The sequence below is a fragment of the Takifugu rubripes genome, chromosome 17 (genome assembly GCF_901000725.2).
Source record: "Takifugu rubripes chromosome 17, fTakRub1.2, whole genome shotgun sequence".
NCBI classification, from domain to species: domain Eukaryota; kingdom Metazoa; phylum Chordata; class Actinopteri; order Tetraodontiformes; family Tetraodontidae; genus Takifugu; species Takifugu rubripes.
Genome location: NC_042301.1, coordinates 804,445 through 820,493, shown reverse-complemented (window position 1 = coordinate 820,493; position 16,049 = coordinate 804,445). Strand labels below are relative to the sequence as shown.

Below are 16,049 nucleotides of genomic sequence, written 5' to 3'. Positions count from 1 at the left end.
CTCAAAGGCACCTCAGCACTGCTCTGACAGTCTACCGATACCTCCCCTGACGTTGTCAAATGTATTAAAGTTGAGGAAAGATGGATTGTTTCAGATGGGATAAAGTTGCAATAATGTCAATCGCAAACAGCCGCGTTTAGTGACAGCAAATGTTATTTATTTCAATACTCGACAACATCATGACTACTTCTAATGGCGGGAGCCATTGAAAGGGGGAGGGGGGACGTGTGCCTCCGGCCTAGATATAACAGAGTTGGTTATGACCGTTATACAGTGCTTAGACCCGGGTTTAGAAACACCCGTGAGAAAGGACCTGATGGAGGTAATGGCGCTGGACCCTGTTGACGGCCTTTTCTGTGACATTAGTCCTGGTTCTGATTGTTCTGACACAGCACAGACAAAAGCTTAGCGTCCCTTTATAAATATATTTTGGTCACTCCTCAGTTGTTTAGCTCACCCATAAACTGCTGTCTGCTTCCTGGGTGGGAGGCAAAACCTTTGGTGTCTCCACCCCCCCTCCCTATATCTCCATGGGCAGATGAGATTGATAGAAATATGTCAAAGACGTTCTGATCATCAATATTCGCTCGATACAAATTAACCAGAGTAGGAGCTTGATTCCAAGGGAGCCTTGTAATGATGAACCTTCCCACTGGATCTAGGATAGTTCTTTGTATATGAAGGGGTTGGGAATTCCGCTGCGCCCCTGGTGTGGGAAGAACCGGATGATGCTTCTGCCTGGCCTGGCCGTCTTTCCCTCATTTGGGAATAAGACTTGTAGCACAACTGTCTGGTCATTCCCATTTTAATCTAGCGTGTTTTCCAAGAGATCAACTCAACTTTGGAATCTGCTTCATCCTGATGTGCTGTCTGGTGTTGTTTCTCATCACAATTACACAATTACTGATTATCACATTCTGGTGTTAAAGGCAAAGTTTTGTGTCAAAGGTTACTGGACATTTACTGGTAGGTAAATAAGGAGCTGACCTCACAGTTTTTGGGAACGCCTCAGCCTTACGCTTTAAGCATTAAATCAATAACTTGTAAAGAGTCCAACCAGGTCAAACTCCAGAGAATACCGCTGTGTGTTCACGGTGCAACAGGCTCAGCGGCAACAACAGAAAAATCCATCCCTTTAAAAGCAGGTAAATGACTTATTTTAACCTGATCTAGATCTAGTTCGTTTCTCCACATTCGGCGTTAAACAGTCGGTGTTTCTTAGGGTCTTTGACCACAGCTGGTGGCCCAGGGCGGAGATCAGAACATGACTGGCACTCTGTCATGCATGCAGAGTTGTGTCCTTATCATAGTTTGTGTGAATGAGTGAGTATTTAGTGTGTTATTCCTCAGAATGGCCGCACATTCCATTCCGCCTCACACGCTGACCCGGCTGGCACGAGAATGGCTAGAAGAGGACACGCCGAACTTTGACCCCGCAGGAGTGTGTGTGGGGTTGCGTGACGTGGAGGCGAGACTGTTGTGTAAAACGCCCCACAGCGTCCTGGCGGGGAGCCCCTTCTTCACCGCGGTGTTCCGAGAGCTCGGCTGCTCCGTGCACTGGCTGCTGCAGGAGGGATCTGAGACCGGTAACGTCCCACTCTGCTCCATCACCCCAGATGGTCTTTGATGTATTTAAATCATGTTTGAGGAGATGCCACATTTCCCACTCATTAATATGGACATTAACAGGGAACCGGCTGACATTTCTTTGAAGCCAGTTCCATACTGGAGGGTTACTGGAGACCCAAACAGATCTTTATAGCACCTCACCTGTGAAAATGTAGCTACAGGTTGTAGTTGGCGTCTTTGATTTCTAGTTCTGGTTCTCCTGTAAACGTGGACCGAATGACAGTTGATTGGATAAATACACCGTCCATGCAGGAGTATAGAGCCAGGCACAAGTTCCTGTCCAAATGTTCAAACAGAACCACTAAATGTAGTGTAGAGTGTGTTTAAAGGGGTTTCCTGGGGAAATGACCCTGAGCTCATGCTGCATGTCCTCAGTCCCCAGAACGTCCTGTCTTTGCTGTCTGTCCAGGTTAGGGTCTGTCCACTACAGCCGTGTAAAGGACAGTGTTTGACCTGGTGATGCGGGACGCCGTCTTCTCCTCCACAGGGCCGGATGGCGTCACATTAGCAGCTGTTGTGAGAGGCCCCGCGAGGTGTCTCCTCCTTGGTGAAAGGCCAGCTCTCAACTGCCTGGCCCGGGCTTCGGGCATCGCCACACGCTGTTCTCAGCTGCGAGCGCTGGCGGCTGCGGCGGGTTGGCACGGCCAAGTGGCGGGGACTCGCAAGACAACGCCGGGCTTCCGTCTGGTGGAGAAGTATGCCATGCTGGTCGGCGGCGTGTCCATGCACAGACAAGACCTGAGTGGAATGGTGATGCTGAAGGACAACCACATCTGGGCATCAGGGAGCATCACGCAGGTAGGCGGCGGCGGCCTTCAAGCTTTGTGTCCCTTCAACTCTGATGACTGACATGAACCTTTTGGTGACCAAATGTGAGGAAACACAAGTCTTTTGGGGGCGTTTAGGCTGTGGGAAGCGCCCGCTCGGTGTGTGGCTTCAGCAGCAAGATTGAGGTGGAGTGTCGCTCTGTAGAGGAGGCATCAGAGGCAGCAACAGCAGGAGCAGATGTGATCATGCTGGACAACTTCCCACCTCAGGTAGAGCATCAGTCACACCTGGGTCATGGCTCAGGTGCAGGTTTCCTCTCACCCTGTCCTCCACCTCTAACCAGCAGGAGTTGCACGCTGCAGCTCAGGCACTGAAGCGAGAATTCCCGTCCCAGGTGGTAGAGGCCAGCGGGGGGGTGACTCCTGAGACCCTGTCCTCGTATTTCTCCCCTCACGTGGACATCATCTCTCTGGGCTGCATCACGCAGGGCTGCCCCGTGGTGGATTTTTCTCTGAAGGTCCAAAAGCCCGTCTCCTGATCCGGCCGGGATCAATCACGAGCATCATCACAGGATGTTCAGGAATAAAAATCAAATCAAAGAAACAGTCCCGTGGTCGTCCTTTAATGTACTGAAGAACATAAGAAGGGGGGGTGGCAGGAGGCGTCCGGGCTTCCATCCTCAGTCCGTTGGTGGCAGCGGCTGTTTTTCTGTTATATGGATGAAAGTTGCAACCCTAGGGCCTAACTCTAACCCTAGGGCTAGGGTAACCCTAACCCTAACCCTAGGGCTAGGGTAACCCTAACCCTAACCCTAAGGCTAGGGTAACCCTAACCCTAACCCTAGGGCTAGGGTAACCCTAACCCTAACTCTAAGGCTAGGGTAACCCTAACCCTAACCCTAGGGCTAGGGTAACCCTAACCCTAACTCTAGTGCTAGGGTAACCCTAACCCTAACTCTAACCCTAGGGCTAGAGTAACCCTAACCCTAACCCTAACCCTAGGGCTAGAGTAACCCTAACCCTAACCCTAACCCTAACCCTAACCCTAGGGCTAGAGTAACCCTAACCCTAACCCTAACCCCAAACAGCTGGACACCTTTAAACCTTTAAACCCCAGCTCAGGCGCCTCGCTGTGCAAGGTCACACTGCTACCAGGTCTCACTGGGTGGGACGAGGTGGAGACAAGAAAAGCAGAAGCAGGTTGGGTAAAATGCGATGATCAGTGCACAAGTGCAAGTCTTGCATCCTGTTTCAGAAGAGATTCAGGAAGTCCTGTGCAGCAGCAGCAGGCTGAGCAGCTCTCCGGGGGCAAAGATGGCTCTGCTGCCTCACCTCTTCCTTCACTCCTTCCTCCTCGGTCTTGGTAAGAGCTCCATTTCAGTTTGGATCCAACAACAAAACGGACGATTCTTCCTCTGATTGCGGGGTTTCTGTTGTCCTGTGGGATCAGTTGTGTGGGCTCAGCTCCAGGTTTAACCTTCACACCTGATCCCCTGAAGAAGAGGGATTAGAAGAAGAAGAGTTTTAAAGGAAGATTAAGTGTTTCCATCTGGTTGTGTAGAAGTCAGAGACAGTTCTAATATTAAACTTTAGGCTCCACAACTAAAACAAAACTGTATTTGAAATTTTTCGCCGCCAGTCGAACAAAAGTACGATGAATATGTAAATAAGTGCAACACTTCTAGTCATTCTTTTACTCATCATTTGTAAGGAATCCGCGTCTCTTTGACTTTCAACATTGATTTGACAAATCCAAACGTCTACGATGGAGAACGGGATCATTTCTTTGGCTACAAAGTTCTTCAGTTCACATCTGGGGAATCCAAAGGGTGAGTTTGACCTGCTTTTATCTCCAGCTGCTTAAAATGGCCACTTCAGAGTCAGATGCAGTTAGAACGATTGAATCTAGCGTGAAGCTCCTAACTAGCTACAGCGTGAAGCTCCTGAGTAGCTACAGCGTGAAGCTCCTGAGTAGCTACAGCGTGAAGCTCCTGAGTAGCTACAGCGTGAAGCTCCTGAGTAGCTACAGCGTGAAGCTCCTAACTAGCTACAGCGTGAAGCTCCTAACTAGCTACAGCGTGAAGCTCCTGAGTAGCTACAGCGTGAAGCTCCTAACTAGCTACAGCGTGAAGCTCCTGAGTAGCTACAGCGTGAAGCTCCTGAGTAGCTACAGCGTGAAGCTCCTAACTAGCTACAGCGTGAAGCTCCTGAGTAGCTACAGCGTGAAGCTCCTAACTAGCTACAGCGTGAAGCTCCTGAGTAGCTACAGCGTGAAGCTCCTGAGTAGCTACAGCGTGAAGCTCCTGAGTAGCTACACCGTGAAGCTCCTGAGTAGCTACAGCGTGAAGCTCCTGAGTAGCTACAGCGTGAAGCTCCTGAGTAGCTACAGCGTGAAGCTCCTAACTAGCTACAGCGTGAAGCTCCTGAGTAGCTACAGCGTGAAGCTCCTGAGTAGCTACAGCGTGAAGCTCCTGAGTAGCTACACCGTGAAGCTCCTGAGTAGCTACAGCGTGAAGCTCCTGAGTAGCTACAGCATACAAAACGTACATTGTCAAACATTTTGAACTCACTGTTTGAAAAAGCCTTTTTTAAACTTCTGGACCTCGTGGTCCTCACAAATGTAGCAAAAGCTCAGAGTTTGACACGGATCCAGTTTGGTGCGTTTATGAATCTGTGACTGGGACGTTAGAGATGACCGGCCGTTTCCACAGGATATTTGTCAGTGCACCTCTCAATGGATCTGGGGCCATTTGCAAACTGGGCCGGTCCAGAGCCAGCGAGTGTTTCACCAGACAAGGTAAATTCCACCAAAACAAACAGAAACGATGAAAGAACACCAGAGGAAAGTTCTGCATTTGTTGCTCTTCCAGAAATTCTCTTCAAAAACCAAACGTTTCCAGTCCGGAACCTGGGCCTGTCCATCATCAAAGGCTCGGACCCGTCCACCTTCACGGTGAGACATCAAAGAGCCTCCAAAATCAGGGTGGCGGCGAGTGGGATGTGACCGGCCTGTGTTTCCCCCCCAGGCCTGCAGCCCCAGCCTGGCCCACGGCTGCAACGACAACTCCTACCTGAACAGTGTGTGTTTCCCCCTCCCAGCCCAGGCCCAGCAGCCCCGGGCGCTCATGCCCGCCTTCCAAGGTCCGCACGCACGTGCACACGCACGTGCACACGCACACACGCACACACACAGACATCCCTCCATCATCCATCCATCCATCCACCCCTCCATCCCTCCATCCACCCCTCCATCATCCATCCATCCATCCATCATCCATCCATCCATCCACCCCTCCATCCCTCCATCCACCCCTCCATCATCCATCCATCCATCATCCATCCACCACCCATCCATCCATCCATCCACTCATCCCTCCATCCCTCCACCATCCATCCATCCACTCATCCCTCCATCCCTCCACCATCCATCCATCCACTCATCCCTCCACCATCCATCCATCCACTCATCCCTCCATCCCTCCACCATCCATCCATCCACTCATCCCTCCACCATCCATCCATCCACTCATCCCTCCATCCATCCACCATCCATCCATCCACTCATCCCTCCATCCAGCATCCATCCACCCCTCCATCCATCCATCCACTGTGAGGGTGAAGTTTTGATCACCCGCGCTGTTCGTTCACTAGACTCAGAGTAACCACACAAACAACTGGAGTCCTTTGCAAAGGGGGAGCCGAGCAGCAGCTCAAGCTTCCTCTGTCAACTCCGTTCGTCTGCTGCTCGCTCACCTCTTTTAATGGTGCAAACAGAATGGGTCTAAAGAGGGTCTCGTAATTCATTGTCTTCTGACATCTTTACAAACTTCTCTAACCCTGACCAACAGGATACGTCTGAGTGCTGAGCTTGATTGTCAGCAGCTTCAGCACTTTTACGACACTCTCATGTTCTTCCTTTCCTATCAACATTCCTCAAACACTCAAAGTCTACATACAATAGCATTTAAAGATAATACTAATAACAACAATAACAATAATCCTTCTCACATTTCCCTCCTGTTTATCGTTAAATGCGTCTAGATTTTCATCATCAGTATTACATCTTTACATTTTCATGAAATTTCAATGCATTACGTCATTTTCCTAGAAACACATTTCTTACACTCAGAATTCAACACGTGTACGGCTTAAGACATCTTGAACATTTCTTTTACATCTTGTATTACATTGATCCATTCTTCTTCCGATTCCTCTTCATCGTCGTCCAGTAGAAATCTTTCTTCCACCTGCAGCAAAGTACTAGTAACAACTGATCCCACGAGCCGGCCAATGCAACCCCGGACAAGAGGTACTACACAGCAAGCTAGTATGGCTAATACTAGCAGTACTATCCCTATCATTATTCCTATCTTGAACAGTAGTTCCCTCCACCCCGACAGCATTTTTGTAAGCCAGTCTGGTGGGGGACTACCATCATCAATCATAGCTCTCTGTAGCTTAGTTAAATTTCTCAATGCGCTATCTATCAGGTGACCGTCCGCATCATTCTCTGGGATGAACGTACAACAGTAATCTCCTACCATTGCACACACTCCTCCCTGGGGGGCCGTTATGAGATCTAAGGCCATCCTATTCTGCATGGTCATCAGTCTTAGCGCTGTCATTTCTTCCTTGACTCCTGTGAGAGCAACTTTTGTCAAATTAGTAAACACTTTCAGCCTATAATCAACCGTTTCCAATCTCAATATGTTCTTTGCCACTCCTACCCACGGAAAAAGGCTAATGGAGACCTTTTCTCCATCTGTCCAGTGTTTAAACTCTTGTGGTACATCTGTGCCCCACACTGAGTCGTGTGGTTTGAACTCGTATTCATTCAAATCTCGTTTAAAACGCTTGTGTGCTATGTTCTCGGTGTTGTTGGCATAGATTATAATTGTGTGATCCTTGAGATGTACAGGAGCACACACTCCTGACCAGTTTGCTGGTAGGTGTGTGTGTACAGGAGCACACACACTCCTGACCAGTTTGCTGGTAGGTGTGCATACGCATTGTGTCCACATAACCACCATCCCTTATCCACTAATTGCGTACCTTTATCTTCTGGCGTGAATGTGGGATAGTTACATGTACAGTTATAACCTTCTGGACACATCTGTGTTGATTCATCTAAGGTAAAGTAACCACAGAGGTGCCGGGGGTCATCAATACACTCCTGTTCACATTGCTCGGAACTTTTATGTTGCTGTAGACACGTTTCCCGATAATACCGATCAGTTATATAGTTTAACTTCACATCATCACTGATTCCCAGTGTGCATGACGTATAAACAACTTTACAGACATCCTTGTGTAATGACCCCAAATCTCTACCACCACTCCGTGCATAACAGTATGTGTGATTTATTGCACCTAGCACAGGGAATCTGAATCTATTGGCTTTCCCTGCCATTGTCTGTAGTGGCTTTTGGGTGCAATTACTGCGAGTGAACCACGTTCCATCCAACAACTTAATTGTGAAATTTGGGTCACGGCTTAGCCCTATGTGGACAAAGCACTGTCCTTCACTCCCTGTCATTGGTTCAGCAGTTATTCGCGGTGTATGCACGGAAACTGGTAGCATAGAACAAACATAACAACGAGAATGATTCTGTGTCCGAGCTGTGAAATTAGCATAGCGCCACCATGTATTCAAACTGTAAGTGTGTGAGGACTCTGGATCTTGTTCTAACCACGAATGTTCTAAGTGGCTAACTACGGTGCGTTAGCGCGCGCGTAGCTCTCATCCTGTCTCAGAGCATCTTTCTGTCCCTGATTACCTCCCTCCTGTCGGAAGTTCCAAAGACCAAAACTCACGAGTCCTGCCGTCACAGCACTCACCACAATTAGAAAGAACAACTTCATTTCCTTTTAGCTCCTCTTCACAGGTTCCGACGGGGTTCAGCCGTTGCTGGACCTATACAGGCCGTCAGCCGTTTACGGAGAGTCCGCCACTGCTCCCTCGCCTTCACCTGGAAGAATTTTCTGTTTCTTACAATGTGAAAGGTGTATCCACGACAGTTTCCCGTCCACTCGAACTGCAGTCTTTGTGGTCAGCTGTACTTGATAAGGACCTTCCCATCTAGGCGTGTTCCACCTCTTCCGCACAAACTTCTTCACCCACACGTAGTCGCCCGGTTGAATGGGTTCCTGGGGGGTGGAATCTGTGGAAGACACAGGACTAGGCAGAACATTTACAGTATTCACACTTCGGTTGAGTAACACTTTTTTCAGATAATCTGCTATTGTTTCTTCAACATGTTTTAGCTCATTTGTTGTTGCAAAGTATGGCAGGCAATAAGGCCGCCCATATAATGCTTCAAAGGGTGTGATGCCTGTTTTCTTGTGTGGTGTTATGTGCATCCATAATTTCACCAGGTCGAGACAAAACATCCAGTTCTTTCCTGTCTCGTCCATACACTTCTTCAGTCTGTTCTTAATAGTACCGTTGACTCTTTCAACCAACCCTGCACTCTGAGGGTGGTATGCGCAGTGATTCTTCAAATCAATGTCCAAAGTTACTCCTACAGTTTTCACTATCTCATTTACAAAATGGCTTCCATTGTCGCTCCAGATGACCTTCGGGATGCCAAACCTGGGAATGATTTCTCTACATAAGACTTTTGCCACCATCAGTGCATCTGCTTTTGCCGTGGGGAAAATTTCCACCCACCTAGTAAATCCATCTAACACTACTAGACAATATTGTTTACCTTCACATGGTGTTAGCTGAATAAAATCTAGAAAAACTGTGTGAAATGGATGATTTGGCAATGGTGTAGTGCCTGCAGGGGCCTTAAGGGCTCCCTGTGGGCTGTGTTTTACACAAATAACACATTGTGAACAAAATTTTTTTAAGTATGTATGAAGTCCTATAGTGTAATAATGTTCATTAACCATCTGTACCATCCCTCCTGTTGAGACATGGCATGGCCCATGGCTCACTAATGCTGCCCATTTATGCATATTTCGGGGAAGGATTGGCTTGTTTCCTATGGTTAATAGTCCTTTATCATCCAGTTTGGCTCCTCGCTTCTTCCACGTGGCCTTTTCTTTTTCTGGAGCACTTTGTTGCATTTCTTTTAGAATATCATTATCTGCAGGTTCTAAGGTAAATGATTCCTCATTATCAAGAAGTGTGTTGTTATTTGCTGCAGCCTTTGCGGCTCTGTCAGCAAAGGCATTGCCTTGTGAGACTGCGTCTGTGTTGTTAGTATGTGCAGCGCATTTACATACAGCTATTTTACGTGGCTGCTGTACTGCAGCTAATAACTTTTTTAACAGTTCTGCATGCATGACCGGTTTGCCGGTCGAAGTTTTCATCCCTCTTAAATTCCATTGTTGAGCAAACACAAACAGCGTGGAAAAAGCATATTGACTATCTGTATAAATGGTAACATCTTGTCCTTTGCTTAGTTCACAGGCACGTGTGAGTGCGACGAGTTCTGCAGCTTGAGCAGAATAGGAGGAGGGAAGTGGTTTCGCCTCCACCACCTCAGTTGCCGTAACTACTGCATATGCAGTTCTAGTGCGTCCACTCATCCTTTCTCGATGATCCATCCACAAATAGTGTCTGTCCTGTAGTCAACGCGACATCACTGAGATCTGGTCGCGGCAGGACCTTGGTGGAGACCTCATCCAGGCAGTTGTGCTGGTGTCCCTCTTCTGCGGTGGGTAGCAGCGTCGCTGGGTTTAAGGTCGTGCAGCGACGAATCGTCAGATTCGGCTGAGACAGCAACACTGCCATGCAGGAAAGATGACGTGTGGCGACAGGAACGCTATCTTACTTTGTAGCAGCAGTATTGACACTGCATGTGGAACTAGCAAAGTTAGCTCATGATATAGCACCACTCCTGCGGAGGCTTTCACTGCCTCAGACGCTGCCACCACTGCTTTAACGCATGGTGGGAGTGCACAAGCTACGGGATCTAGCTTGTGGGAGTAGTAGGCCACTGGCTGCCTCTTATCTCCGTGCTTCTGCAACAAAACTGAAGTCATAAAGTCACCTTTGCAATCAACAACCTGCTCAAAAGGCTTCTGATCCATGTTAACACATCAGTCATTGCTAAGGGATTATCATACATCAATGCTTGTAAAGGGGCAGTTATTTTCGCATAATCTAAGATCCATGATCTGCAAAAATCCACTAGTCCTAAGAATGACATCATCTGCTTCTTCGTTTTTGGTTTTGGAGCATCAAGTACTGCTGTTTTCCTCGACTCAAGAATAGCTCTTCCATTATGTGTCAGAACATGGCCCAGATAAACCACTTCCTGCTTCACCAGTTGCAGTTTGCTTTTGCTTAATCTATGGCCTTGAGAGGCTAGCCAGTGTAGCAATGCTAGCGTGTCTGACCAACAATCTGCCTCTGTTTTTGACGCCATGAGGATGTCATCCACGTAGACAAGGATTTGACTTCCACACGGAGGTTTAAACTTAGCTAATGATGACATCATTACCTGAGAGAAGATTGTGGGACTCTCACAGTAGCCCTGAGGTAACCTTGTCCAGGTGTACCTCCGTCCTTGAAACGTAAATGCAAACCAAAACTGGCTGTCTGGATGTACTGGTACAGAGAAAGATGCATTGGAAACATCGATCACCGTGTACCACTGATGTTCAGGGTTTAAGTCATTCAGCAGAGTGTATGGATCTGCGACTAAGGGAGACCTAGGGACCACTGCAGCGTTTACAGCTTGCAGGTCCTGCACCATCCGCCAGCCGGTAGATGGTGGTGACTTCCTTACTGGAAATAGGGGTGTATTTACAGGGGACTCAGGACACTCTCTGATGACTCCTGCTTTAAGCAGTGAGTTAAATATCGGAACAATACCCTCCTGTGCATCAGTCTTAAGGGGATATTGTCTCTGAAATGGTCTATAATCTGATTTAGGGATTATTTTTACAGGTTCTGCTCCTTTTATAAGACCTACATCCGCAGGTCCTTCCGACCATAATTCAGGGGGAAGCTTTTTCAGCTTCTCCTCTTCCTCCTGCGTGAGGAAGATGTCTTCTTCTCATGAACTCTGGTCTGTGAGGTGCGTTGCTGGATGTGTCAGCAACCATGTTTTAAGGGGAATGCGCCACACCTGGAACTGATCATTAAAATCAACCTCACCCTTAGGCCTATAGGGCAGGCTGCTCCAGTGTTTTACGTCACTTCCCAAGTCTTGCCATCTTTTCTTAAGCGGTTTAGCAATAGAAACATGTGGAACAGAACCTGACACTTTGAATAGTGCTGCTGCTTCGGTGGAAAGGCTTCCTGCCGTGCAGACAGCTGTCTGACCACACATGTATAGGTGCATAATTACAATCATTTGTGGATCTTTAAGTTTAGCAAACTTCTCTGCATAGCTTGATGTGCCGTGTGAGTCTGATTTACAGAATCCACCTATGCGCTCCACATGCATGGTTACATGCAGGTCAGCTTGATTGTGGAGCTGGGCTTCAGGCTATAAGTATGACAGAGCTTTACCATATATCATAGTGATTGGCTCAGAGAATGGAGGGGGCTGCTTTTCAGGAATGTTGAGTGACCAAAATTTACTGCACATCTCTCCTTCTCTTACCCACAGATTAACCATTCTATCTACAGACCACATCCCTTCGGCTGTGGTACGAATCATCAACTGAAGCTGAGAGATAAGATCTCTTCCTAATAGATTTACGGGACATGTGGTGGAGATCACGAAAGGGGCTTTAAGTGTGATTCCACTTACAGGGTCACAAACATCTACAGGGACTGACATTCTTTCTTTGGTTATGAGACCATTTGCTGATCTCACAAAAATCTGTGTAGAAGTTGGCTTTAGGGCTATTGGATCTCTAATTAGATTCAGATTCAGATTCAGATTCAGATCCTTTATTGTCCCACACGGGGAAATTTACAGTGCAACAACAGCAACAAGAGCACTCAGAGAAAAATAAGATAGAATCAAATAGAAATCAAATGGAATATACAAGAGGGTGAATATTTACAATAATCCAGGTAAATGGATACTCGGCCTCTGCGTACCTGTACATAGTACAGAGGGTGAATACAATATACATATCAGAATATATAATATTCAGATTGTGTTAGCGGTTGTTCTGTTTATTGTGCAGTCTGACAGCAGCTGGCAGGAAAGATCTACGATACCTCTCCTTCACACAGCGAGGGTGGAGTCAGGGTGTCCTGTAGGGGGGGAACGTGTTGTTCAACACATTCTTACAGTCTTCTGGAGTCCAGGTTCTGTACACCAAGATAGTAGGATCTTGACCCTGCACACCGGCTTGTGGATTTGCAACCTGGATCAATGGGTACATCTGCACAGTGTTGTCCTGCATGTGGTAATTTCTGTACTGGGCTCCCGATAGAGAGGGGCCCAAAAAAGGATTAGTGTTTGAAGCAAGGGGGGCTATAGCTCTGGGCGGGTCCAATGGGACCGCCTGAGGGGGAGCTAGTGGAACAGGAGGTGGAGGAACATACGGGGGAGGCACATTTATCAGTTGACTCCTACATCCTGTTTCGTTGTCCTCCACCCTCACGTACGCACTCAGCGATGGGTATAAGAAGTTCTCATTTTCTCTTCTTTCTCTCTTTTTCGTTTCTCTTTTTCTTGATTTTGTTTTTCTCTTCTATATTTTGATTCAGTGAGCCAGAGGTGACATTGTGTCAACCCCACATTTACTTTTGGATTCTTCTTTCCATATTCTATTAAATCTTCTTTTAATTTTATAATATTGCCTGGCCTGTCTAAGTTACCATCCCAATCGAACTTAGTCATCCACAGCTGAACATATGAGCATGAACCTGGATATTTGTCTTCCATGTGTTTACATGATGCTGGGATTTCGAATTCAGCACCTTTTATGGAATGTTGGTTGCCCATGTTTGCACTTTATTTATCAGTTTTTATGTATTTGAATGGAGACGCCTGATCTCCCGACTGAACAACCCTCAATCCATACAGGATATCTAGTTCAGCCCCTCCGCCGTGGCCTTATAACCCCTCTTTTTTAATCAGGAGAGTATACACCAAGCTTCTACCTCCGAGGAGGCGGGTGTATCTTGCCTCTGCTTCTCTCCTGATGACCAGGCAGGTAATACCGCGGTATATTCCGTGTAGCGCTTTTTGTGTCTTATACTCACTCCGTTGCTTCTATGGTTTCTCTCTGAGTTGTTTTGGTGCCTTCTTCCCGTCACTGGAGATGGTCGCCCTGGGAGGGACGAAGACCGGCCTTCCGTCAACTCGTGATGAAAGGTCTTTCGATTCGGACGTCTTTTTGACTCCGGCTGCGCAGACTTCGGCGTTCGGTCGTCCCACGGCGCTCCTCTCCAGGTCTTGGGATCCGGCTCGAAGGACCAAATTTTGTGAGGGTGAAGTTTTGATCACCCGCGCTGTTCGTTCACTAGACTCAGAGTAACCACGCAAACAACTGGAGTTCCTTTGCAAAGGGGGAGCTGAGCAGCTCAAGCTTCCTCTGTCAACTCCGTTCGTCTGCTGCTCGCTCACCTCTTTTATTGGTGCAAACAGAATGGGTCTAAACAGGATCTCATAATTCATTGTCTTCTGACATCTTTACAAACTTCTCTAATCCTGACCAACAGGATACGTCTGAGTGCTGAGCTTGATTGTCAGCAGCTTCAGCACTTTTACGACACTCTCATGTTCTTCCTTTCCTATCAACATTCCTCAAACACTCAAAGTCTACATACAATAGCATTTAAAGATAATACTAATAACAACAATAACAATAATCCTTCTCACACCACTCATCCACCATCCATCCATCCATCCACTCATCCCTCCATCCCTCCACCATCCATCCATCCACTCATCCCTCCATCCATCCACCCCTCCATCCATCCCACCACCCATCCATCCATCCACCATCCACCCCTCCATCCCTCCACCCCTCCACCATCCCTCCGCCCCTCCATCCCTCCATCCACCATCCATCCCTCCATCCACCATCCATCCATCCACCATCCATCCCTCCATCCACCATCCATCCATCCACCATCCACTCATCCCTCCATCCACCCCTCCATCCCTCCATCCACTCATCCATCCACCCCTCCATCCATCCCTCCATCCACTCATCCATCCACCCCTCCATCCATCCCTCCATCCACCCCTCCACCCCTCCATCCACCCCTCCATCCACTCGTCCACTCATCCATCCACCCCTCCACCCCTCCATCCCTCCCTCCACCCCTCCATCCCTCCATCCACCCCTCCATCCACTCATCCATCCACCCCTCCACCCCTCCATCCACTCATCCCTCCATCCATCCACCCCTCCCTCCATCCCTCCATCCATAATAATCACCATTCTTCTGCAGACTGCACCAAAAAGCAGGTGGATCTTGTCTTTCTCTTCGATGGATCTCTCAGTATGACTGAAGATGAATTCCAGGAAAACAAGAAGTTCATCAAAAACATAATGGTTTCCCTCAAAAACACCTCATTCAAGGTGAGGGAACATTAAAGGGAAGCACAGTCGTGACCGTGTGACCGTCTCATTTCAATGACTTTGTCACTCTTCAGTTTGCAGCGGTTCAGTTTTCAAACTGGTCCAGTAAAGTTTTCGACTTCAATGAATATGAAGATGGGAGCGCTGAGAAGGCTCTGGACAAGGAACCGCACATGAAGAGCCTCACCAACACACACAAAGCGCTCCAGTTCGTGCTGTAAGCTGCCAAACCCGTTTCTCTTTGATGTGGACAATCACATGGTCACATGGTTGATGTCTCTGGACCATGATGACACTCACTGTTCTCAATGATCGTTTGTTTCAGGGAGAAACTCTTTGAAAACAAAACAGCAGGAGTTTCTCCTGATTCCACTAAAGTTCTGGTTCTGATCACTGACGGTGATCCCAGTGATCCCGACAACGACATCATTAGTCAATATGATGAAAAGAACATCATTCGCTTTGTCATCGGGGTAAGTTTGAAAGTGTTAGCATTGTTATCACAAGTCCTGAGGAGTGCTACCGATAACAGTGTTGGGGTGATTTAGATGCTCCACAAATGGCAACATATCCTGTGTTTCAGGTCAAACAAGCTGACATAACAAAATTTCGGGCCATTGCCTCAGAACCAAAAGACAAAAATGCCTTCAAAATTGAGAAGTACGGCAACCTCACCGAGATTCTTGAAAACTTTCAAAAAAGGATCTTTAAAATGGAAGGTGATCATTTTTTATAGTTCTAAGATGTATGTAGGCATGTGCACACACCCACACTCACACACACACACACACACACACACACACACACACTCACACACACACACTCACACACACACACTCACTCACACTCACACACACACACACACTCACACACACACCCACTCACACACACACCCACACACACACACTTGTGTATAACATGACTATCTTGGCTACTTTAGGCACCCGAACAAGTCAGGCCGGAGACTTAAAGAACGAAATGGCCCAGACTGGATTCAGTGGGGTCAGCCACAATGTGAGTGAACCTACAAGTTTATCGTGACGTCATTCCAATGATGCCAAAAGTCCGTGTGATTGAATATTTGGTCCGGTTCCGCCGATATTTAGGTGTAAGCAGATAATCTAGATAATATAGGAGAAAGTATTTACAGGCACACGTCCTTAATGAAGAGACATTTGTTGGCTTTTCTTCTCTCTG

The 16,049-nt window shown here is 47.6% G+C and overlaps 2 protein-coding genes across 3 annotated transcripts in view; both read left to right on the top strand.

Moving 5' to 3' along the window:
• Positions 1–1,010: 1,010 nt before the first annotated feature.
• LOC101061316 (nicotinate-nucleotide pyrophosphorylase [carboxylating]) lies at positions 1,011–3,000 on the top strand. Of its 2 annotated transcripts, none has more exons than XM_029850308.1 (5): positions 1,011–1,145; positions 1,351–1,586; positions 2,117–2,427; positions 2,535–2,666; positions 2,744–3,000. In XM_029850308.1, exons 2-5 carry the CDS (start codon positions 1,352–1,354, stop codon positions 2,933–2,935), a joined length of 870 nt encoding a protein of 289 aa, XP_029706168.1. In that variant the 5' UTR covers positions 1,011–1,145; position 1,351; the 3' UTR covers positions 2,936–3,000. The 2 variants fall into 2 exon arrangements, with proteins under 2 accessions (XP_029706168.1, XP_029706167.1); XM_029850307.1 differs by having other exon boundaries at positions 2,741–3,000.
• Positions 3,001–3,614: 614 nt separating this feature from the next.
• Positions 3,615–16,049, top strand: part of LOC101074990 (integrin alpha-M) — a 23,121-nt gene continuing 10,686 nt past the window's right edge. The window contains exons 1-10 of the mRNA XM_029850214.1: positions 3,615–3,759; positions 4,108–4,225; positions 5,108–5,193; positions 5,267–5,349; positions 5,423–5,537; positions 14,722–14,852; positions 14,927–15,069; positions 15,178–15,325; positions 15,436–15,571; positions 15,793–15,866. Coding sequence (XP_029706074.1) covers positions 3,711–3,759; positions 4,108–4,225; positions 5,108–5,193; positions 5,267–5,349; positions 5,423–5,537; positions 14,722–14,852; positions 14,927–15,069; positions 15,178–15,325; positions 15,436–15,571; positions 15,793–15,866 — 1,083 coding nt within the window. The 5' untranslated portion in view covers positions 3,615–3,710. The remainder of the gene's footprint in view (positions 3,760–4,107; positions 4,226–5,107; positions 5,194–5,266; positions 5,350–5,422; positions 5,538–14,721; positions 14,853–14,926; positions 15,070–15,177; positions 15,326–15,435; positions 15,572–15,792; positions 15,867–16,049) is intronic.